The sequence below is a fragment of the Anolis sagrei genome, chromosome 6 (genome assembly GCF_037176765.1).
Source record: "Anolis sagrei isolate rAnoSag1 chromosome 6, rAnoSag1.mat, whole genome shotgun sequence".
Taxonomy (NCBI): Eukaryota; Metazoa; Chordata; class Lepidosauria; order Squamata; family Dactyloidae; genus Anolis; species Anolis sagrei.
In genome coordinates, this window is record NC_090026.1 from 125,494,245 (window position 1) to 125,519,627 (window position 25,383).

Here is a 25,383-nt window from a genome sequence, read left to right on the forward strand (position 1 = left end):
GTTTGAAAACAGCTTGAGCTGTAAGTAGAGAAAATAGGTACCTGTTCAGCCTGTGACTGTGTCTGATGGTCATGTTGATTTGGATGATGGGAATGGGGATGATGTTCATGTTCAAGTCGATTTTCATGATGGGAATGGGGATGATGTCTATGTAGATCAGTGGTTCTCAACCTACCTAATGGCATGACCCCTTAATACAGTTCCTCATGTTGTGGTGACCCCCAACCATAAAATTATTTTTGTTGCTACTTCATAACTGTAATTTTGCTATTGTTATGAATCGTAATGTAAATATCTGATATGCAGGATGGATTTTCATTCACTGGACCAAATTTGGCACAAATACCTAATACGCCCAAATTTGAATACTGGTGGGGTTGGAGGAGATTGATGTTGTCATTTGGGAGTTGTAGTTTCTGGGATTTATAGTTCACCTACAATCAAAGAGCATTCTGAACCCCACCAATGATAGAATTAGGCCAAACTTCCCACACAGAACCCCCATGAGTAACAGAAAATATTGCATATTCTGATAGTCTTCGGGGACCCCTCTGATACCCCCTCGCGACCCCCCCAGGGGTCCCGACCCCCAGGTTGAGAAACACTGATGTAGATGTTCCTGAAGGGAATGGGGATGTTGATTCGGTTGTTGGTCCAGGGTCTGGGGATGAGAGGCCAGAGAGACCTGAGTTGCTGTAAGGGCCTGAATGGAGTTTAAAAGACAGGTCACAGAGACCTGAGTTGTTGCAATAGTATTCTCCACGTCTTGAGCTTGGCAAAGGCTTTGCGCCTTAGTTCTCTGATCAGTTATCTAGAAATGAAGTGGATTTCGAGCTCCCAGGTGCAGAAGTTAATGAGGGGAGTGAGGCCTTGAACAGGAAAAGTTGCTTCAGTCAACAAAGACAGTCCGTACAACTGTGGACTCAAACGATGATGGATCTGGACCAAACTCTACACAAAGACTCAATATGCCCAAATGTGGACACTGGTGGAGTTTGGGGAAAATAGAATCTTGACATTTGGGAGTTGTAGTTGCTGGGATTTGTAGAATCACAGAGCATTCTGAACCCCACCAACGATAGAATTGGGCCAAACCTTGAACACAGAACCCCCATGTGGGCCACAGCAAAGCATGGTAGGGGACGATTAGTTGTTATGATGATGATGATTATTATTAATTAAAGCGGTGTCAAACTTCATTCATTCTTCAGTCTAAATGCACCTTGAATTGGTTGAGTGCAAATTACTTTTTTTTTGTTTTGAACTCGGTTTGCAGTAATAGAAGTAAGTGGAGCATGAAGTTGAAAAATGGGAGGAAAGAGAAAGCCGAAAAAGTGGGACAACGGAGAATAAACCGGAACTGTCTGTGCTAAACCAGGAGAGTTAGATAGTGCGTGATCTGATTTCTTCAACTTATATGCATTGATCCAAGAACAGTCTGGTTTAGAGCCTTTAAGCTTCTTTTCTGAACGTTTCTGCAGCATTTATTATAATCTGCCAAGTAGCCCCCAAGCAATTGCAGGCAACTCTCTCTCGGCGCTCAGCTAGTATAATGCCAGCATCTCAGCACCTCTTTATAGCTCATTGGGGGAAAAGTCTCAAATATCTTGAGTTTCAAGATGCAGCTGGAAGCCATTTGGTAACCTATATAAATGTACCTTGTGCTGTTTTGCCCCGTCTCTATCCCAGTAGCTAGAACTGGATTATAGTCTGCAGAAAAGTTTTCATTAAGCAGCAAATGGTAGCTCATCAGAATATACTGCAGTGTTTCTCAACCTGGAGGTCGGGACCACTGGAGAGGAGTCACAAGGGGGTGTCAGAGGGGTCACCAAAGACGATCACAAAACACAGTATTTTCTGTTGGTCATGGGGGTTCTGTGTAGGACGTTTGGCCCAATTCTATTGTTAGGGTTCAGAATGCTCTTTGATTGTAGGTGAACTATAAATCCCAGCAACTACAACTCCCAAATGAAAACTACAACTCCCAAATGTCAAGTCTATTCTCCGCAAACTCCACACGTGTTCACATTTGTGCATACTGAGTGTTCGTGCCAAGTTTGGTCCAGATCTATCGCTGCTTGAGTCCACAGTGCTCTCTGGATGTAGGTGAACTAGAACTCCCAAACTAAAGACTACTCAAGTTTACTGCCCACCAAACCCCAAACTCCACCAATCCCCAAACTCCACCAGTGTTCACATTTACGCATACTGAGTATTCATGCCAAGTTTGGTCCAGTTCTAGTTTGTGCCACTTTCTTCACTGGGTTTAGGGCCACTGGACACTGCAGTTCAGAATAAGACATTAAGACAGATACACAACCAGTTGTACAATTCCAACGTTCAGCAAAAAGGTATCATGGTACGACTACATGGGTAAAGGTTTACACCATACAAGTAGGACGGAAAATCTTTGCTCATTTTCCCTACAAACTACAAGTTTCTCCATCCTATCCCACCCTCCATTCTTCCCAATGTGTAATGATTTTTACACCACTATAATGGTCTTAGATCAATGGTATGGAGTCTTGGGAATTGTAGTTTTCCAAGGCCTTTAGCTTTATGCTTACATTGTAGGAGCCCCCGGTGGTGCAGTGGGTTAAAGCCCTGTGCTGGCAGGACTGAAGACTGACAGGTTGCAGGTTCGAATCCGGGGATGAGCTCCCTCTTCAGCTCTAGCTCCTCATGCGGGGACATGAGAGAAGCCTCCCACAAGGATGATAAAACCAAAAATCATCCGGGCATCCCCTGGGCAACGTCCTTGCAGGCCGCCAGTTCTCTCACAACAGGATGCTTCTGACACGACAAAAATTTTTTTGTAGGAGTAATGAATTTTACATCACTTTGACTGCCTTAGGTGAATGGCAAGGAGTACAGGGAGTTTTATGCCTGCATTATAGGAGCGATGCATTTTGCACCACCTTAACTGCCTTAGATCACTGGTATGGAGTCTTGGGAGTTGTAGTTTTCCAAGGTCTTTAGCTTTGTTCACCAAAAAGTGCTGGTGGCTCGCCAAACTACAACTCCCATGATTTCATAGCACTGAGCCATTTGTGTGTTTTGGATAAAAATTAAGGAAGCTGAAATTCCCTAGATGCAGAAGAGCTTCACAGTAGAAAATTTGGTCAATATCCCTTCTCCATCTTAACCTATCAATAGTTCAGTACGTTATCGTTCTCCCAACCTGGTGTCTTTTTGATTTTTTTGGACTACAATTCCCCCCTGAATTTGGGGCCACAGTCAATATAAATATAATTACTTTATATTTATTAGTAATAATAATAAAAATGGCAATCCGAAATAGAGTTCCTTTCAACAAACCAGCACTATTTCCGCTTCCTTTCTGGAATTGCGGTGGTGCAATTGGTTAAATCCTTGTGCTGGCTGAACCGCTGATCTGAAGACCTGAAGGTTGGAGGTTCGAATCCATGAGACAGGGTGAGTTCCCATGTGTCAGCCCCAGCTTCCCATGAGGGGACATGAGAGAAGCCTCCCACAGGATGGTAACACATTTGGGCATTTCCTGGGCAACGTCCTTGCAGATGGCCAATTCTCTCCCACCAGAAGCAACTTGCAATATATTCTGAATTTGTTTCTGGCACGATAAAAATGAAATGAAAGCAAAACATGAATGAGTGCTTGAGGATGTTATATCTCCCAGAATCCCTAGCTGCCCCTTGCAACATAACCACACAGCTCTCTAAATCAATAGAAATCCAAACCAGAAGTGTTTATTATTGAAAATATTTACAGGGTATCTCAACGTCACATAAAAAGCCCCAGAGAGAGTCCACCGCAGTAACGCAATCCAGACGTAACCTTTTTACAGCTGCGTCGCCGTCTTCGCCGCCGTCGGCTCAGCATCATTTTATATTATTTTATGTTATTATACAAAGTTTCCCTTTAAAAAAAGAAATAGAGGAAGAAAGAAATATGCTAAACAAACATCAGTTTGAGGCTGTTGGCAAGAGAAAGAAGAGGAATCCCTCGGTCGTCGCCTTCCCAGGTAAAAGCAAAGAAGTAGTTCAGCACCCTTTCAAAGCTGGTCAGCAAAATGCAGGTGATGGAACGAGGGGAAACGGATAGAGATGTGCCACCAAGATAGTGATTCAAGCTTTGCCTATTAGCAGGACCAACACATTGCACAGAAAGCAAATTCTTCACCCAAGAACTTCCCAAATGAAGGGAAGGAACAATGAGGAAGGCTCATGAGTACGTTTTCAAGCTTAAGGTCAGAATGTTGTCAGGATGGACAACTGCAGCAGAAATAGAGCTCATTTTTGTCCTTATTTATTTACCTCCTTTTCCAGGAGCAACTCATCTAGGGACCCAATCTGACTTTCTATGAAAGCCGTGACCTTCATTTTGGCAATCATTGAATGTGAAGCATGACGGATGTTTCAGAGGGGCTTTGGGACAACAACCAACATGGTTAAAACCTTGGTATGTTTTCTCTTCTTAAAAGTGCCTAAGACTGAGGTTCTCAACCTGTGGGTCTCCAGGTGTTTTGGTCTACAACTCCCAGAAATCCCAGCCAGTTTACCAGCTGTTAGGATATCTGGGAGTTGAAGGCCAAAACATCTGGGGACCTACAGGTTGAGAACCACTAACCTAAGCTGATTATTTTCCTGCAGGTTTTGTTCTGAAGAGCCAACAGATCTCTTATGGACAACCAGAAAACATCAGTGAAGTACTTTATTCCCATGAAATGAGAGCAAACCCTTTGTTGGCTAAGAACAGGGAACATTATTGTACTAATACCATAGCAGATCAAATTTTGTGCTTGAGAATGGACAACCCTCCACATTTCCTGGAGTTAGGGGCACAGAACCGACATAAGAAGTGGGAAAACCATGAATACAAAATGCAGCACCTCTCCATGCATCTCTATGGCCAACTTTTGGTGCATGTTATACTTAAGTGTTTTGCTAGAAGACCCTGAAGTTTCCAGAAAGGTGTTCCTTCCAGGAATCTTTAGAGCAGGCATGGTCAAACTTGGGCCCTCCAGGTGTTTGGACTTGAACTCCCACAATTCCGTTGAACTTGAGGCCCAAAACACCCGGAGGGCCCAAGTTTGATCATGACTACTCTAGAATGACTTTGTGGTCAACTTCTGATGGACGTTAACCATAGAATTGCATTAGAGGACCTAGTGAATTATGGAGAGGACACACTGAATCTGCAAATTATCAGATCTACAAAAGTTAAACCTGTAAATGTGGAGAATCAGCTCTTGTATCAAGGTGAAGGCACGTGTTGAGGTCCTGCATGGTCTACCAAAGCATAGGAATTCACAGGTAGGGCTCCAAAATGGCTCTCTGCTCTCCATCTCCAGGACACCATCCCTGGTTGACCATCTGTTGCCAGTGGACAGCAGGACATGGGATCAGAGAAACGCTGGCTATGGGGGACATATCCCCATGGTCAGACAGACCAAGGACATCTTCTGTGGCGATCTGTGGGTGTCCTCCAGAGGTCAAAGCCAATGGTATCAGTATCCTATGTTTGACAGATGGTTTTCCAATCCTTTCGTTCTCCACAAACAATGGAATGGTTATGATTGGGAACTACCACAACACAATAGTGAGTTTGGGAGGATGTCTTTGGATGTTGGGTAGAGAAGCAAAACATACCAAAGAGCAAAGGGACACGTGCGCAAGCAGGAGACAAACTTTGCCAATGGAATGATGGCTGCATGAAACCAAAGCAAGACCAAAAAGCACATCAACAGTCTAACCAGACTCCATAACCAGAACAGGAAAAATTAAAAGGAAAGGTCTTCATTCCAACTCATCGTTGTTTCTGGCAACATGGTCAACATCCTGGGAACATGGGACAACTTCTTGCTGACTTCTGTCTTCTGTAATTTTACTCCTTCCACCTTTCCCCCAAATTATCTTTACATTCCAACTGGAAGGTATCCACAAGTACATGTAGGAGTCCAGATCAAAACAAAGGGAAAAGGGTCAAAATGAAAAACAGATTGCAAGAAGAAAGCGGAGTAGAAAGGACATAAGAGAAAAGAACGCCATAGGCAGCAGATGGTGAAGGCATAGGCTTGTTCACACAGCTGCAGTCTGTTTTATACTGTGAAAGCTAATCCTTGTTGGAGACGTGGGGATCGACATAGCCCGGGCGACCCGTACTCGCAAGGAATGGTGGTCCTGCCATCGGTGCCATCTTTTCCTGGCTGCAGAACGGACCTGGATGGAGAAAGAGAGGCAGGAGGTGACCACAGAGCTGACCTTGGCATGCTTCTCTACTGGGAATAAAGCATTACTTCCAGCATAGACAACACAAGTGAGGGACCCCATGTGTCCTCTTCTTGTCACAACAGGGATGGCTGAATTGTTTTGAAGCCTCCAGGAGCAACATTTAACCTTCTAGAGAAGTTGCAAGACTCTACCAACTGTTGAGAATTGTTCTCTCTATCCTATCAAGTTTCATCGGTAGTATCATAGAAAGAATAATAGAATCATAGAGTTGGAAGACACCTCATGTGCCACCGAGTCCAACCCCCTGCCAAGAAGCAGGACAATCCCATACAGAGCACCCCCCAACAGATGGCCATCTTGCCTCTGCTTAAAAGCCTTCAAAGAAGGAGCCTCCACCACACTGCAGAGCAGAGAGTTCCACTGCTGAACATAGAATCATAGAGTTGGAAGAGACCTCATGGGCCATCCAGTCCAACCCCCTGCCAAGAAGCAGGACAATCCCACTCAAAACACCCCCAACAGATGGCCATCCAGCCTCTGCTTAAAAGCCTTCAAAGAAGGAGCCTGCAGGGCAGAGAGCTCCATTACTGAACATAGAATCATAGAGTTGGAAGAGACCTCATGGCCATCCAGTCCAACCCCCTGCCAAGAAGCAGGGCAATCCCATTCAAAGCATCCCCAACAGATGGCCATCCAGCCTCTGTTTAAAAGTCTTCAGAGAAGGAGCCTCCATCACACTACGGGGCAGAGAGTTCCACTGCTGAACATAGAATCATAGAGCTGGAAGAGACCTTGTGGGCCATCCAGTCCAACCCAAGAAGCAGGACAATCCCATTCAAAGCATCCCCGACAGAACTCATACTCCATTTTAGAACAGTTCAGTTTAGACTTCAGTAGAAAACAGTATGCTTTTAAGAAGATAGCAGGAATTGTATGCTTAGAGACTTCAGTAGAAATGGATGTATGCTTTTAGAAGTTAGTTGAAACAGACTACAGAGACTCTATTAGAGACATGCTTTGGACTTTGGACTATTGATTCTGAGAAAAATGTCCTGTGTTACCTAAACAGCGAAACTACTTCAAATCTATTTGTAACTGGATTGATAAGCAAAGTACCTGTATGCTGAATGCATGAAGTTTGTGAGCAAACCAACTCTGTTACTTTTAAAGAAGTCTACTTATTTTTGTCTCTTGAGAGGATGATTTAAAGGCAAATATATTTTATGGAAGAGTAGATGTTTTGAGCAACTAAAAGAACACTTCTGAAACTCTGCTGTATAAATAAGGCAAAGGTAAAGGTTTCCCTTGACATAAGTCCAGTTGTGTCTGACTCTGGGGTTGGTGCTCATCTCCATTTCTAAGCCGAAGAGCCGGTGTTGTCCATATGACTACATGGAGCCCTGTTACCTTCTCACCAGAGTGGTACCTATTGATTTACTCACATTTGCATGTTTTTGAACTGCTAGGTTGGCAGAAGCTGGGGCTGACAGCAGAAGCTCATGCCACTCCCCAGATTCGAACCTGTGACCTTTTGGTCAACAAGCTCAGTAGCTCAGTGGTTTAACCCACTGCGCCACCGGCTGAATAGATAGATGGATGGATGGATGGATGGATGGATGGATGGATAGATGGATAGATGGATAGATAGATAGATAGATAGATAGATAGATAGATAGATAGATAGATAGATAGATAGATAGATAGATAGATAGATAGATAATGCTGGGGAATGTCATACTCCCAAAAGATTATGACAGGTCATGCTGTTACCAAGAGGTTATGGCATCATTTTTCAAAATTTCCAAAGATCATAAAATCTCCAAAAGGTTCTGGAGATTTCCATTTTCCAAAAGGATGAATGAACATAGTCAGTGAATGTGAAATGCTGAATGTGGAATAGAAGTATTGAAAACTGCAGAGGGATGGAATGGAGCATCCTGAGAAAGGGCCTGTGCTTGTTGGAAGGTCTTCTAAACAGAAGCTTTACATGCTGCCACATTATTTCGCCGATTCCAAGATTCATGCCACTGCTTCAATTCCCCCTCCTCTTTGCAGCAGAACCCAGCCAAGGCTAAGCCGTTCTAAATCCTATTAGCCCTGAGCTCCCTGAGGGCTCCTTTCCTCCCCATTAAGTATGTAAGGAAAGTGTGCTTTTCATCCCGCGCTCCCAGAGCCAGCAGCCCTCCCAAGAAATGGGCAAAAATTGCAATTTTTTCTCATTGGGAGAAAAGTGGTCCAAAACTGCACAGAGTGTGAAGATTATTCATAGTTAGGGATTTATTCTGATCAAAACCAAAATGGCACATTATTTGGCACAGAAAGGAGCATGATTATCTCCTAAGCAGAAAATACGGCTTCGTGTTCAGGATATACTTTGTTTTTTCACACAAGCACACAAGATCCCCAGCTGGAATAATAATAATAATAATAATAATAATAATAATAATAATAATAATAATAGAGAGCCAAATAATAATATTAAGAGGTCGTGGCATTAGGAAGGTCAAGAAACACTACACTAGAAGCTGAACACAGAGTCCCACCAAGGGACCTAGATATTCTTAGAGAAAACATTTTAATCAAACCTGTGTATAGTCAGATCCGCAAATGCAAAGGGCCGACTGTACTCTCTCCATTGCACATTTTGTTGTGCATTATTTACTTATTTATTTACCACATTTATATACTGTCCCTCTCAGCCCAGAGGCGACTCAGAGTGGATCTTATATTCCTAGGCAGAGTGTTCCACAGTCAAGGGGCCACCACTGAGAAGGCCCTGCCTCTCGGCCCCGCCAAATGCATCTGCGAGGAAGGCGGGTCCAAGAGCAGCGCCCCACCCCAGAAGATCTTAACGTCCTAGATGGTTCATAAGGAGAGATACGTTCGGATAGGTAAGTTGGACCGAAACCATTTAGGGCAATGGTTCTCAATCCGGGGGTCGGGACCCCTGGAGGGGTCATGAGGGAGTGTCAGAGGGGTCATTAAGACCATCAGAAAACATAGTATTTTTGTTGGTCAAGGGGGTTCTATGTGGGAAGTCTGCCCCAATTCTATCCTTGGTGGGGTTCCAAACACTCTTTGATTGCAGGTGAACTATAAATCCCAGCAACTACAACTCCCAAAATGTCAAGGACTATTTTCCCAAAACTCCACCAGTGTTCACATTTGGGCATATTGAGTATTCGTGCCAAGTTTGGTCCAGATCCATCATTGTTTGAGTCTACAGTGCTCTCTGGATGTAGGTGAACTACAACTCCAAAACTCAAGGCCAATGCCCACCAAACCCTTCCAGTATTATCTGTTGGTCATGGGAGTTCTGTGTACCAAGTTTGGTTCAATTCCATTGTTGGTGGAGTTCTGAATGCTCTTTGATTGCAGGTGAACTATAAATCCCAGCAACTACAACTCCCAAAATGTCAAGGACTATTTTCCTCACTGTTCACATTTGGGCATATTGAGTATTTGTGCCAAGTTTGGTCCAGATCCATCATTGTTTGAGTCTACAGTGCTCTCTGGATGTAGGCGAACTACAACTCCAAAATTCAAGGTCAATGCCCACGAAACTCATCCAGTATTTTCTGTTGGTCGTGATAGTTCTGTGCGCTAAGTTTGGCCCAATTCCATCGTTGGTGTGGTTCAGAATGCTCTCTGATTGCAGGTGAACTATAATCCCAGCAACTACAACTTCTAAATGACAAAATCACATACAGACACACACACACACCCAACCCTACTAGTATTCAAATTTGGGCGTATAGGGTATTTGTGGCAAACTTGGTCCAATTAATGAAAATACATCCTGCATATCAGATATTTATGATTGATAGCAGTAGCAAAATGACAGTTATGAAGTAGGAAGGAAAATAATTTTATGGTTGGGGTCACCACAACATGAGGAACTGTATTAAGGGGTCGCGGCATAAGGAAGATTGAGAACCACTGATTTAGGGCTTTATAGGCTAACATCAGCACTTTGAACTGTGCCTGGAAGCAAACTGGCAGCCAGTGGAGCTGGTGCAACAGAGGAGTTGTGTGCTTCCTGAGTGCCGCTCCTGTTAGCAACCTGGCTACCAACCCTTGGACCATTTGTAGCTTCCAGACAGTCTTCAAAGGCAACCCCACGTAGAGCGTGTTGCAGTAGTCTATACTGGATGTAACCAGAGCGTGGACTACCGTGGCCAGGTTTGGTCCAGTGAATGAAAATACATAAATGCATTTGGCTGTGCAACATTGTCCAATTCTGGGCACCACAATTCAAGAGAGATATTGACAAGCTGGAATGTGTCCAGAGGAGGACGACTAAAATGATCAAGGGTCTGGAGAACAAGCCCTATGAGGAGCGGCTTAAGGAGCTGGGCATGTTTAGCCTGAAGAAGACAAGGCTGAAAGGAGATATGATAGCCATGTATAAATATGTGAGAGGAAGCCACAGGGAGGAGGGAGCAAGCTTGTTTTCTGCTTCCTTGGAGACTAGGATGCGGAACAATGGCTTCAAACTACAAGAGAGGAGATTCCTCTGAACATGAGGAAGAACTTCCTGACTGTGAGAGCCGTTCAGCAGTGGAACTCTCTGCCCCGGAGTGTGGTGGAGGCTCCTTCTTTGGAAGCTTTTAAACAGAGGATGGATGGCCATCTGTCAGGGGTGATTTGAATGCAATATTCCTGCTTCTTGGCAGAATAGGGTTGGACTGGATGGCCCATGAGGTCTCTTCCAACTCTTTGATTCTATGATTCTATTCTATGATTGTCATTTAAAACGAGGTTCACATAGGTGAGAAAGCCCAGAGGTGGAGATTTATGGTGGAAGGATGCAACAGAGGATTTCATCTTAGAGATGTAGCAAATGCTACAAACAGTGCACTTGTCGTCATCCGTAGCTTTGAGATGCCATCTCTACACTTCTATATTGCCAAGTCCCAATTCACTCAACAGTAGGGAAAAAACCTTAAGTGGCAGATTTATCATAAAGGGTCGTCTGGTTGTGTATGTGTGCATTGTGTTGCCAGCCTTGAAAAATCTATTTCTGGAAAGCGTACCATGCAACTCTGAGACGGTCGGAGGAGCACGAAGCTCCCATCTGCTTCATTGTACACTGGGCTCTATTGTGAATTTAACAGCCCAGAAACCTGCCATAATAGCCCATTATGAAGCTCTCTTTCAGGGGGAACCATCCACCTTGTCTATACACCAGGGTTGAAAAAAGGGCTTTTGGGCGAGTGCCCTTTGTGATGGAAGGATGCAGTTGTTATACACCAGTAATTTCGTTTTTGTGGCTGCCACAAACTATCTTGTATTGATGTATTGTCGAAGGCTTTCGTGGCTGGAATCACTGGGTTGTTGTAGGTTTTTTCGGGCTATATGGCCATGGTCTAGAGGCATTCTCTCCTGACGTTTCGCCTGCATCCATGGCAAGCATCCTCAGAGGTAGTGAGGTCTGTTGGAGATAGGAAAAAGGGTTTATATATCTGTGGAATGACCAGGGTAGGACAAAGGACTCTTGTCTGCTGGAGCTAGGTGTGAATGTTTCAACTGACCACATTGATTAGCATATAATGGCCTGGCAGTGCCTGGAGCAAACTTTTGTTGAGAGGTGATTAGATGTCCTTGTTTGTTTCCTCTTTGTTGTTGTGCTGTTGTAATTTTAGAGTTTTTTTTTTAATACTGGTAGCCAGATTTTGTTTATTTTCATGGTTTCCTCCTTTCTGTTGAAATTGTCCACATGCTTGAGGATTTCAGTGGCTTCTCTGTGTAGTCTGACATGGTGGTTGTTAGAGTGGTCCAGCATTTCTGTGTTCTCAAATAATATGCTGTGCCCAGGTTGGTTCCTCAGGTGCTCTGCTATGGCTGATTTCTCTGGTTGAAGGAGTCTGCAGTGCCTTTCATGTTCCTTGATGCGTGTCTGGGCAATGCTGCTGCGTTTGGTGGTCCCTATGTAGACTTGTATTGGTTCTTACTCTATGAGACACTCATTGGCAAACTATAGCAAAATGTGCTGCAGGATGTCCCTCCTGCAGAAACAAAGTTTTTTCTCTCCAGTTCAATAAACTTTTCCCATGTTTTTATGATAGAACCAATTAGGAATCGACATTTCTAATCCAGGAACAAAAATCGTGTTGCATAGTGTAATGGGCTATTGTGACAATAAAGGGTTTTGGAGTTGCTAATTTCATATATTGTTTTTGTCTTTAAAACAAGTAATTATGATTTCAGTATTCATTTACAGAAGTCAAGGGAGCCTTACGCCTGCATGCAAGGACTGCTAAAGCTTGTGTGCTGTCGCACGCTGGGCCTGTGCATAAGACTGTAGACAGGACATAAATTCTGTGTGCCCAACGGGACGCCGGGGCTGCCTCAGATTAAAGGCCCTTGGATTTCCTTAAAACAGAGTCTTTAGATGCTTAAAGTAAGTCCAACAAAGTTCTTTATTAATAAAAACAAACAGGTACTTCAAGGTTTTCTTAATAGTCTATTGGCTCTCTCAATCTTGTTCACTGGGAACAGCCACTATCTTCTTAACTGTAATTTAACTAATGGGGAAATCCTTAACTTCTAATCTGGGCAGTCCGTCTTTGCCTCTGTTGGCATGGAGCCCCTGCACCCGGTACCAACTGCGTCTGGCTTCCACGAGCAACCCTTACGAAGCAGAGCTTTGTAGACTTCCAACGGAAAAGAAGAAGTTCAGGTTTCAGTGATGGTTGACTGAAGTCCCTCCGCAAAGGAGCTGTAAGGCTGTATGATCCTCGGCCAAGCTGTGGGGCCTTTTCTCCCCAGCCAAGCTATAGAAGACGAAGCTTTCTACAGGAGCTCTTGGTTTTATGTCCTGTGCGAAAGGCTTCTCTGTGTGGACTGAACCAAAAAGGCTCCTATTCCCTCCAAAAACCCAAAAAGGGGGTGGGACCAAGGAACCTAACTATAATTGACAGGTGGCTTGCCCTATGATTGCAGCCAAAAGAAGCCACTTATCTGCAGAGTCCCTGAAACTTAGGACTGCAAGAAACATTCAATGCAAAGCAAACAAAATTGAAGCTTCTGGTACAGCTGTACCAGCACAGCTTGCAACTTGAAAAAAGTACTGTTTTGGACTACAGTTTCCAATATTCCCTTCCACCATAACAACAACAACAACAACAACAACAACAACAATTTATTTATACTTTATTTATAACCTGCCTCTCCTTATGGTTCCTTACAGCTAAATCAGAGATTCTGGATGTTGCATTATAAAACACACATTCTAGACCAGTGTTTCTCAACCTTCCTAATGCTGCAACCCCTTAATACAGTTCGTCGTGTTGTGGTGACCCCCAACCATAAAATTACTTTTCTTGCTACTTCATAACTGTCATTTTGCTATTGTAATGAATCATAATGTAAATATCTGATATGCAGGATGTATTTTCATTCACTGGACCAAATTTTGGACAAATACACAATATGCCCAAATTTGAATACTAGTGGGGTTGTGTATGTGTGTGTGTGTGGGGGGGGGGGGTTGATTTTGTCATGTGGGCATTGTAGTTGCTGGGATTTATAGTTCATCTACAATCAAAGAGCATTCTGGGATTGAACTAAACTTGGCACACAGAACTCCCATGGCCAACAGAAAATACTGGAAGGGTTTGGTGGGCATTGATCTTGGGTTTTGGAGTTATAGTTCACCTACATCCAGAGAGCACTCTGAACTCAAACAATGATAGAGCTGGACCAAACTTGTCATGAATACTCAATATGCCCAAATGTGAACATTGTTGGAGTTGGGGAAGAATATACCATGACATTTGGGAGTTGTAGTTGCTGGGATTTATAGTTCACCTACAATCAAGGAGCATTCTGAACCCCACCAACAATAGAATTGGGCCAAACTTCCCACACAGAACCCCCATGATGAACAGAAAATACTGTGTTTTCTGATGGTATTTGTTGACCCCCCTGACCCCCCCAATGCGACCCCCCCCCCACGGGTCCTAACTCCCAGGTTGAGAAATGCTGCTTTAGATTTTAAGCTGGCTAACAAAAATATTCTTCGCAAATGGGAAGCTCACCATTGCCTCTCAAAAGCGACTGCTGTTTGTTTGACCAATGCAAACAACAACAACAAAAAGTCAGCTTGCTTCAACCGAAATCGTTAGCAGAGCTGCTTCTTCTTTCTTCTTCACAAAGAAGCTGCCAATCTTAAATTGTACCCAGGTGAGCCATCGACTCGAGGCAGACTGAGAAGGGCCAGAACTTAGCAACTGTGATCTGTGTACTTCTTTTTCTGAATGGTTGAAATAGCCTGACTTCCACTCCACAGAGATATGTATTGATTTTCAGGTGAGTATTGTTTTAGCCTTTAGCTGCCTTGGATCTCGTACTGGGTTAAAAGGTGGCATATCAAATCAGAAAATATCAAAAAGGTTGCAAAGGTGGGAAGCAAAGGGATAGCATTAGCTTTCCAGGAGACCTTAATGAACTCTACCTTTCACACTGCACCACCAAAAGGATTTATATACAGGCAATCCCCAAGTTATGAACATGAAAAAGTTCTGTAGGTTTACCCTTAAGCTGAATTTGTATATAAGTTGGAACAGGTAAATTTTAAGTGTAACTATCTATCTATCTATCTATCTATCTATCTATCTATCTATCTATCTCAAGCTTTGGATAACATAGAGAAGGGTTAACATCTCTGTGAGGTTTGCTTTGCTGTCTGGGTGCCTGTTCACAAGATTTCACTTCACTTTCTGTCACTGTGATAATTTGATTTTGGAAAATTTGGCATGTTGTGGAAACAAGGATTGTTGATAAAGCTTCATTGGAGACCCCTTCTCCTCTGATAATGACTCTTCCGGGAGTGGATTTCCCTTCCAAGGCATAGATTCCTCATATATTCATATATATTCATATCATATTCATATCATAGATTCATAGATTCTGCAAATCTTTTGGGAAGACAAGCGGACAAATGTCAGCATGCTGGAGGAAGCAACGACCACCAGCATTGAAGCGATGGTCCTCCGCCATCTACTCTGCTGGACCCGCCATGTTGTCCGGTTGCCTGACTAAATATCACCCATTCTTTTTGGGGGTGAAGTGATGCAGCATCACAAATACGTCTGGCGGGGACGAAAGACAGGGCCTTCTCAGCTGTAGCCCCCCACCTGAGGAATTTGCTTCCCAATGAGGTAAGATCAGCTTCATCCCTCCTGTCTTTTAGGAAGAAATTGAAGTCATGGTTCTGGGACCAGGCTTTTGGGCAGCAGGCATTAATAGCGCTTTGGATATGGAATTTGACTGGAATGGTGATACGGTGGTTAATGCTGTTTTTATTGTTTTAATTAATGTGCTATTTATTGTTTTAATTGTTGTCATAGTGCTTTGAGACAGCAAAGCCTAGAGAAGACAATTATGCTGGGGAAAGTAGAAGGAAAAAGGAAGAAGGGCCGACCAAGGGCAAGATGGATGGATGGCATCCTTGAAGTGACTGGACTGACCTTGAAGGAGCTGGGGGTGGTGGCGGCCGACAGGGAGCCCTGGCGTGGGCTGGTCCATGAGGTCACGAAGAGTAGGAGACGACTGAACGAATGAACAACAACAACATAGTGCTTTGTTATATTTAATGGCATCCAATTGTGCCAATGTAAGCCGTCCTGAGTCCCCCTTCAGGGGTTGAGCAGGACGAGGTAGAAATACTGGAAATGAATAAATAAATAAAAGAGCCCCAGGTGGCGCAGTGGGTTAAACCCCTGTGCCGGCAGGACTGAACAGCAGGACTGAACAGCAGGTCACAGGTTTGAATCTGGGGAGAGGTGGATGAGCTCCCTCTATCAGCTCCAGCTCCTCATGTGGGGGCGTGAGAGAAGCCTCCCACAAGGATGATAAAACATCAAATCATCCTGGGCAACGTCCTTGCAGATAGCCAATTCTCTCACACCAGAAGCAACTTGCAGTTTCTCAAGTCGCTCCTGACATGACAAAAAAACAAAACAAAAACCCTTGCTCAGGGGTGGCAAGTGGATTTGCCAATGCTAGATCTGCTCCTGATTTCACAGCCAATCATTCTGCAGTTCCGAACATCCTCTGTTTGGATATCAGCCAGCATATTGCCAATATCTTAAATTAAGAAACAGCTTCCCAAGATCTATAGAGATACTTGCAGGAGCCCCTCAGCAAGCAAGAGTCCAAAAGTGGCAGGCATAAACCTGGAATCTCAATCAATGGCTGAGACAGGATGAGAAACTCCTTCCTGAGCACACAGAAGACTAGCTGACTTGGAAGGTGCTGAACAGACTGCGCTCTGGTACCATGGTACCCTTAAGAAATGGGGCTACAAAGTGGAGTCCACGACATGTGAGTATGGAGAAGAGCAAACCACAGACCACCTATTACAATGTAACCTGAGTCAAGCCACATGCACAATGGAAGACCTTCTCACAGTGACACCAGAGGCACTCCAAGTGGCCAGTTTCTGGTCAAAGGACATTTAGTATAATGCCAAGTTTTTAACTTTGTTTGTGTTTTTAAATACATTATAACTGTACCCTCAACTCGCTTCTGAGACGATAAATACATAATTCTGCAGTTGCTGTGAAATAAATAATTCTGCAGTGGCACATTCCAGCATCAGCAAAGCTTCTGTACAATTTAAAGCAGGAGCCAAGCCTGCATTTGTAGGTCTCCAGAAGCACAATTGTAATTGCAAGTGCTGCGCTGAAGGGTCATTGTAAACAAGTCCCCGAAGACCTCTGGTTTACTTAACTTGCCAAGAGGAAAGCTGAGAAATGCACCAACAGAACGAGAAGTCAAATGAATCTACAAATTATTATCATCAGTGCCATCGTCTGAACTAATGGGATGTCGTACCCGGTGCCGGTCAGGTCGACACACACACACACAAAAAGGTGGAACGGATATGTAGAAGAGAGACAGAAATAAATGGCATCGTTATTAAGGACTCCAACAAGGCTTCCGGATCAGTGCAGGAAGAAGACAAGGGGAAAAGATGAGATTGGCTGCACTGAGTGGAATTGCTGAGAGGATAATGAATGGTTTGGAGACGGAAGACAGAAGACCTCTCCCCAGAGTGCAAAGAAGGGAGAGGAGAAATAAAACAGTCCATAATGGGAAAATGGGGAGTGGGCGTGATCAATGAAAACAGCTTTCAAATGGCATTATCAAAAGTGGTGTCACACAATCATTTCCCCCTGTTATATACCAGATTAAAAGAAAAACCTTTTCAAAATTGCACTCTAGGAGCTGTATTATCAAGGCTGTGGCTAGAATGCAATTGATGGGGTCTGCTGTTTTAGAAAGTGTTTCGATTTGCTAAAACCCATCTGCTTTGGGCTAACGGACTATGCAGATAGGCATGGGCCTACAATACCATATAATGTTGGGTTGCTGTGTGTTTTCTGGGCTGTATGGCAATGTTCCAGAAGCATTCTCTCCTGACGTTTCACCCACACCTATGGCAGGCATCCTCAGAGATGGTGAGGTTTGTTGGAAACTAGGTAAGTGAAGTTTATGTATCTGTAGAATGTCCACGGCGGGAGAAAGAGCTCATGTAAGTTTGAAGTAGGTGTGAATGTTTCATTTGGCCACCTTGATTAGTATTTAATGGCCTAGCAGTTTTCAAGGTGTGGCTTCTAACTGCCTGGGGGAATTCTTTGTTGAGAGGTGATTAGCTGTACTCCTTTAAGCAGAGGCTGGATGGCCATCTGTCAGGGGTGATTTGAATGCAATATTCCTGCTTCTTGGCAGAATGGGGTTGGACTGGATGGCCCAGGAGGTCTCTTCCAACTCTTTGATTCTATGATTCTAGGATTCCACCACAGACATCAGAAGAGTAGTAGGAGATATGATGTCGAAGGCTTTATCGCTGGAATCACCAGGTTGCTATAAGTTTTTTTGGGCTGTGTGGCCATGTTCCAGAAGCATTCTCTCCTGACATTTCACCCACATCTATGGCAGGCATCATCAGAGGTCGTGAGGTCTGTTGGAAACTAGTGGAGTTGATATATCTGTGGAATATCCAGGGTGGGAGATAGAACTCTTGTCTTTCTGAGGCAAGTATGAATGGTGTAATTGGCCACCTTGATTAGCATCAAATGGCCTTGCAGCTTCAAAGCTTGGTTGCTTCCTGCCTGAGGGAATACTTTGTTGGGAGGTGTTAGCTGGCCCCGATTGTTTCCCCCTTTTTCTGATTGTTGTTCTTTATTTACTCTCCTGATTTTAGAGTTTTAGAGTTCTTTCTCCCACCACGGACATTCCACAGATATATAAACCTCATTTGCCTAATTTCCAACAGACCTCACAAACTCTGAGGATGCCTGCCATAGATGTGGGTGAAACGTCAGGAGTGAATGCTTCTGGAACATGGCCATACAGCCTGGAAATCTCACAACAACCCACTTTGAACTAAATTGTATGTATATGGCACACATCTCCTGTGTTGAGCATGCTCTTGATTTTGCTGCTGGCAAAGTATGGACACTTGGACAAATTTAATGGGGATGTTCCCTTTCTACATGAATTTCCTATTGCATTGCAGCCAACACACAGAGAAACTTCCACCCATGAAAGCCTTCGACACCATGTAATGTCATTTGAGACTGCATTACATTGTGGGGGTAGACTTTGGTGTAGACTTCTGTGCAGATGAACTTCACAGAAATGCATTATATGAGCCTACACTGACTACACAAGGCAGCTTCAAACTGCATTATATGGCAACGTAGATGGAGCAATGGCACAACTTACCTCACCGTTCAAGAAGCAGTAAAACACAGACACAAAAAAGCCCTAAAAAAAGAAGAAAATTGCAGTTTTATTTTTTTTCTACCCAAGAAAATGATGAATATGGAAAATTTCAAATGTAAATATCATGGTCCAAACCCTATTGTAAGCCTGATTTGAACTGATGCCTGAATTAACTGACTTTAAAGTTAACTTACCATATTTTATTCATTCAGTTTAGATCCTCTGTGGTTCAGTGTGCATCCACACTGTAGAACTGACGCAATTTGACCCCACTTTAACTAGAACCATAGAATCATAGAATCAAAGAGTTGGAAGAGACCTCATGGGCCATCCAGTCCACCCCCCTGCCAAGAAGCAGGAATATTGCATTCAAATCACCCCTGACAGATGGCCATCCAGCCTCTGTTTAAAAGCTTCCAAAGAAGGAGCCTCCACCACACTGCGGGGCAGAGAGTTCCACTGCTGAACGGCTCTCACAGTCAGGAAGTTCTTCCTCATGTTCAGATGGAATCTCCTTTCTTGTAGTTTGAAGCCATTGTTCCATTGCGTCCTAGTCTCCAGGGAAGCAGAAAACAAGCTTGCTCCCTCCTCCCTGTGGCTTCCTCTCACATATTTATACATGGCTATCATATCTCCTCTCAGCCTTCTCTTCTTCAGGCTAAACATACCCATCTCCTTAAGCCGCTCCTCATAGGGCTTGTTCTCCAGACTACTATGGCTCAAGGCTATGGGATCATGGGAGTTGTAGTTTCACAAGGTGTTTGGCCTTCTTTACCAAACAATGATGTTGCTTCACCAAACTACAACTCCCATAATCCCACAGCATTGAGCCATGGCAGTGAAAACGTTTTGGATAAAAATGAGGGGAACCTGATGAGGGGAACCTTCAGGGGCTGCGGTGGCACAATGGGTTAACCGTTGAGCTGCTGAACTGCTGACCTAAAGGTTGACAGTTCGAATCCACGGGATGGGGTGAGGTTCTGCAGTTAGCCCCAGCTCCTACCAGCCTAGCAGTTTGAAAACATGCAAATATTATATTAATTGTATTGTTTTATTTGCTTATTGATTTGTTGTTTTATTGATGTGTTGTTGGGTTTGGCCTCATGTAAGCCACCCGGAGTCCCCTTGGGGAGATGGTGGCGGGGTATAAATAAAGATTATTATTATTATTATTATTATTATTATTATTATTATTAAATATGAGTAGATCAATAGGTAAAGTAATTGGTGCTCCATGCAGTCATGGCAGGCACAAAACCTAGGAGGTGTCTATGGACAACGCAGGCTCCTCAGCTTGGAAATGGATATGAACATGCCCCCTAGAGCCAATGCTGAACACCACCTCCAGAGCCGGAGATGAGAGAAGAAGCCTTTGCCTTTGCCTGTGTATTTATATTTGGTGTTTCAAAGGCCTTGAATGCTTGCCTGTGTCTGTATATATGCTGGAATCTGCCCGGAGTGTTACTACTATTCCCTGGATGCAGACAGCTTCACTTTATTTATTTGTTTATTTATTTATTTAAAACATTTATATTTCGCCCTTCTCACCCTGAAGGGGACTCAGGGCGGAGCACAGCATATATACGGCAACATTCAATGCCAGGACACAAATTCTTATATACATACATAAACACTAAAAACATTTATCAAAATATTAAAATACACAATTAAAAACCATCCTAGTCATCCACGTCAAATCTAATTGGCCTGGTCATCTTTCCTATTGCCGCTTTATTGCCCTGTCCTGAAAGCTTGGTCCCACAGCCAAGTTGTTACCATCCTTCTAAAGGACAGGAGAGAGGGGGCCGACCTGATCTCACCAGGAAGGGAGTTCCATAGCCAGGGAGCAATCACTGAGAAGGCCCTGCCTCTTGTCCCCACCAATCGTGCCTGTGACAATGGTGGGATGGAAAGCAGGGCCTCCTCGATGGTTCATAGGGGGAGATGCGTTCAGACAGGTAATTTGGGCTGGGGCCTTTTAGGGCTTTATAGGCCAAAGCCAGCACTTTAAATTGTGCCTGGTAGCAAATTGGCAGCCAGTGGAGCTGGTGTAACATGGGAGTTGCATGCTCCCTGTACGCCGCCCCAGTTATTAACCTGGCTGCCTCTTGTTGGACTATTTGAAGCTTCTGAGCAGTCTTCAAAGGCAACCCCATGTAGAGTGCGTTGCAGTAGTCTATCCTAGATGTAACAAGACCATGGACCATCGTGGCCATGTCTGACTTCCCAAGGTATGGGCGTAGTTTTAATTGTGCAAACGCTCCCCTGGCCACTGCTGCAACCTGGGATTCCAGGCTCAGTGATGAATCCAGGAGAACTCTCAAGCTGCGAACCTGTGCCTTCAAGGGGAGTGTAACCCCATCCAGCACATGTTGTGACCCTATACCCTGTTCGGCTTTGCGACTGACCAGGAGAATCTCTGTCTTGTCTGAAAGGATGTACAACATTCTTTCTCCATCTTAACCTATCCATAGTTCAGTATGTTACCCCTTCCCTTTCTCAATCTGGTCCTTCCCCGATTTCTCAGACTGCAGTTCCCATCATCTTCAGGCAGCATGGGCATGGCTTGTTCACCATCTGCATTGTCAATGCAAGACATTCCAATGATGCTGCAAGCCTTAGGAAGCTCCTATATCTTTTCCACACATTCCTTTTCTCATCTACCTGAAAAGACTGCAAGAAGGAATTGAAGTAGATGAAAAAGATCTGGGAGATGTCGTCTTCTCCAGGGTTGACGAAGAAGAGCATGTAGGTGATCCCCAGCAGAGGCAGGAGGACCAAGGTTGCTTTGACCGCCTTCCTGTGAAAGAAAGATGGAAAGAGAAGGAGGCAGTGAATAGCAATGTGTAACACAGTTTTTGTTCCTGGGTTATAAATGTCATTTTCTAATTGGTTCTATCATAAAAACATGGACAAAGTTGATTAAACTGCAAAAAAGTTTGTTTTTGTGGAACATCCTGCAGCATGTTTTGCTCTAGTTTTTCAATGAATATCTTACTGAGTCTCAACCTATTCAACCTAGTTTGTGGCAGCCACAAAACACAAAGTTTTGTTGGAGCTCAGCCTGTGCTCCTGACATGACAAAAAAAAAAAGCCTGTGATTGTGTTTCAGGATCAGGGTGCTTTGGATGTGGGGAGTGATGCCAATGAGTTTCAAGATGGCAATGGTTTGGTCAGTGATATTGATGCAGAGAATGACCAGGAGATCCCTGTTTAAAGTGTAGTTTCCCATGAGACTGTCCCTGAGGGGTATGGGGATGATGGTGTGCTTTCTGAATTGCTACCAGAGAGTTCCCATGATTTGGAACTTGAAAACAGCTCGGCACCTGCAGAAATTATTGAGCAAATAGATAGACGGGAGGAGATTAGTCAAAACAGAAGAGCCGAACAGTGGCTTTGGCTTTCTGCCAGGCTCTGAGAAAAAAAGATAAGAGATTCTCAGCTAAAGCGAAACCAATTTCTGAGTGCTATAGACATAGCTAACGAGGAGATAAAACTCCCAAGTACAAGATATGTAGACAGATGAAGCATCGTTTGGAATTGAGTCAAGATCTCGTCCTTGTTTCATGGAAGCTTTGCTTTGAAAATTCATATTTAAATGCCTTTTGATTCTTGGATTCTATGATTTTGTATTCATGCCTTGGATTCATGTTTCCTAATTTCTTGCATTTTTATTTGGGAAGTTTTGACTTTGTTTTTATGGACTTTGCTGGACCATTACCCTGGACTACTTTGTTCCTGATTATCTTTTCACCTAATTGGATTTATCTATTTCTTTAAAGTGCTTTCTACTTTACTGCTTTTTAATTATCTATATAAATAAAAATGTAATGTCCGTTTGTTGGATTAACATAACTCAAAAAACACTAGGTGAATTGACACCAAATTTAGACACAATACATCTATCAGGCCAACAAGTGAGCATCATTCATAAAAACATTGGCAAACATAGCATAAGGGACTTAAAAAGCCAAAAAAGATATTACAGCACATGTGCAAAAACAACTCCCCTGGAAAATAAAACACACAATAGCATATCCACACACTCTTCTGGACTACCGCTCCCAGCATCCCCTAGACCAGGCCCTTTAGGAGAGGAGGATGATCCAAATGCACTTCTTACAAGCTGCAAGCTTTCTTCTCCTTGGATTTCTTTGAGAGCATCCCAATCCCTGCATATTTCCAATTTCCTATTCCTGGATTGCAACTCCCAGCAATCCTCCAGATAGATAAGATAGATCGATTAGATATAGATAGACAGGTAGATAGATTGATCAGGAGGACTGCTGGGAGTTGCAATCCAAGAATAAGTAGAGAAGAAAGAAAGGGGAGAAAGAGGAAGAGAAGGAAGGAAGGAAGGAAGGAAGGAAGGAAGGAAGGAAGGAAGGAAGGAAGGAGAAAATGAAAGAAAAAAAAGGGAAGGAAGGAAAGAGGGAAGGAAGGAAGGACAGAAAGAAAGGAGAGAAAGAGGGAGGAAACGAGTGGCGGGTACAGCTAGTCTTCACTAAAAGGATTGTTTCCCTACTCAACGGTCAGAGGGCTTTTCCTGTTCTGGAGTGCAACAAGTTTTTGGAGTATAATAACTACTTTCAAAGTATGTACTGCACAAGTAAACAGGAAATAACACTTCCAGGAACAGTTTCCCCCCCAAATTTTATTACCTACTTGTGGGAGGCTTCTCTCATGTCCCCGCATGGGGAGCTGGAGCTGACAGAGGGAGCTCATGCATACTCTCCCTGGATTCAAACCTCTGACCTGTCGGTCTTCAGTTTTGCCGGCACAAGAGTCTGCAAGGATGTTGCCCAGGGGATGCCTGGATGTTTTGATGTTTTACTATCCTTGCGGGAGGATTCTCTCACGTCCCCGCATGGGGAGCTGGAGCTGACAGAAGGAGCTCATCCATGCTCTCCCCAGATTCGAACCCCTGACCTGTCGGTCTTCAGTTTTGCCGGCACAAGAGTCTGCAAGGATGTTGCCCAGGGGATGCCTGGATGTTTTGATGTTTTACCATCCTTGCGGGAGGATTCTCTCACGTCCCCGCATGGGGAGCTGGAGCTGACAGAAGGAGCTCATCCATGCTCTCCCCAGATTCGAATCTCTGACCTGTCGGTCTTCAGTTTTGCTGGCACAAGGGTTTAACCCATTGCATCACCATGTGAGCTAGAGTGGTATCAAACTGTATTAATTCTACAGTTTAGTCATACTACATATGGCTTCAAGGACTGAGGTCTCTGGTCCTTGCATTGCACTCAGCAAATCTAGATTGTCATGGTTTGGAAATATTCTTAGACGGAGCCAAAACACAGCAGACAGAAACCTCAGGGATGTAATTAAAAGGAGGGTGATTTCAGATAGAATTTGCATGATGACATTTTGCAGAACAATCTCAGCCGTAACAGGTCTATGTTTTTAATTTCCACTGTAATAATAGGTGTCTCTTTTTACCCGGCTGCAAAGGAACTCAAACCATGACACCAGACTGACTTCCCTAATTGCAAGGTGAGGAAGCGGCAAAATATGTGGATGTTTAGCAAGCGGGATTGAGGATTGTCAAAATAATACGGGCTTGAAAGGACGCAGACGTTTCCTACACAAGACAATGGAGGTTCGCTGACATCCTAATAGCTCCTTTCCAGATTCACAAGAGTGCAATGAATCTGTGTGATAGCGCTTATTCCTTTATGACTTTCTTAATATGCTCACTCTGTTTTAAGCATTTATAACACTCCTTTTTGGTTCACCCCCTTTTACCATTTTGTATGGCTTAGAGTGCTGGACATTCAAACCCTTGCTGACCCATGAAATTCTGTATTACTTTGAGGGCACCATCACTCTTTGGCAAAGAAGCCTAGATACAAGGGTTGAATGAAAAGTAATGCCTCAACCTTCCTAACTCCTCAACAGATGGCAGTACTGGTATGTGGCTTGTTCAGTAGACTCTCCTCTACAGTTCCATTTTGGCAGGAAGCCTTAGCATTGAACTATTGTGTTGTTAAAGTGCAAAGTATGGAACCCTATGCAGACGGTCGGTCAATGCGACTTAAGCAACGTGCAGTCATTGAATACTTGATAACAGAAGGTGTCACCCCAAAGGAGATTAATCAGATAATGCAAGCTGTTTATAGTGATTGTGTTTATGTGAGTACTGTGCGTTGTTGGGCAAGGAAGTTTAAAGATGTTGAAGTGGGAACATCTAACTGATGTGACAAACAAAGAGTTGGACGTCCTGTGACAGCAACCACCAAGTTTCACAAGCAAAAGGTTGACAGATTGATTCAGGATGATCGTCGTATCACTCAGAGAAATTTCAAGCAAGTTAAAGAGCACATCCTAAGGATTATTTCTGTGTTTGATTTATTAAAATATTCCCATCCAAACCCAAGTAACGAAGGTGGAGACATTCCTTTTCATTCAACCCTCGTACATTGCATTA

General features: G+C 43.7%; 1 protein-coding gene across 2 annotated transcripts in view; it reads right to left on the reverse strand.

Annotated features, from left to right (window-relative positions):
* Positions 1-3,706: 3,706 nt before the first annotated feature.
* Positions 3,707-25,383, reverse strand: part of CRHR2 (corticotropin releasing hormone receptor 2) — a 235,035-nt gene continuing 213,358 nt past the window's right edge. For both annotated transcript variants that reach the window (XM_060782649.2, XM_060782650.2), the window contains 3 exons: positions 21,615-21,750; positions 18,951-18,992; positions 3,707-6,200 (listed from right to left, as the gene is read on the reverse strand). In XM_060782649.2, coding sequence (XP_060638632.2) covers positions 6,060-6,200; positions 18,951-18,992; positions 21,615-21,750 — 319 coding nt within the window. In that variant the 3' untranslated portion in view covers positions 3,707-6,059. The remainder of the gene's footprint in view (positions 6,201-18,950; positions 18,993-21,614; positions 21,751-25,383) is intronic.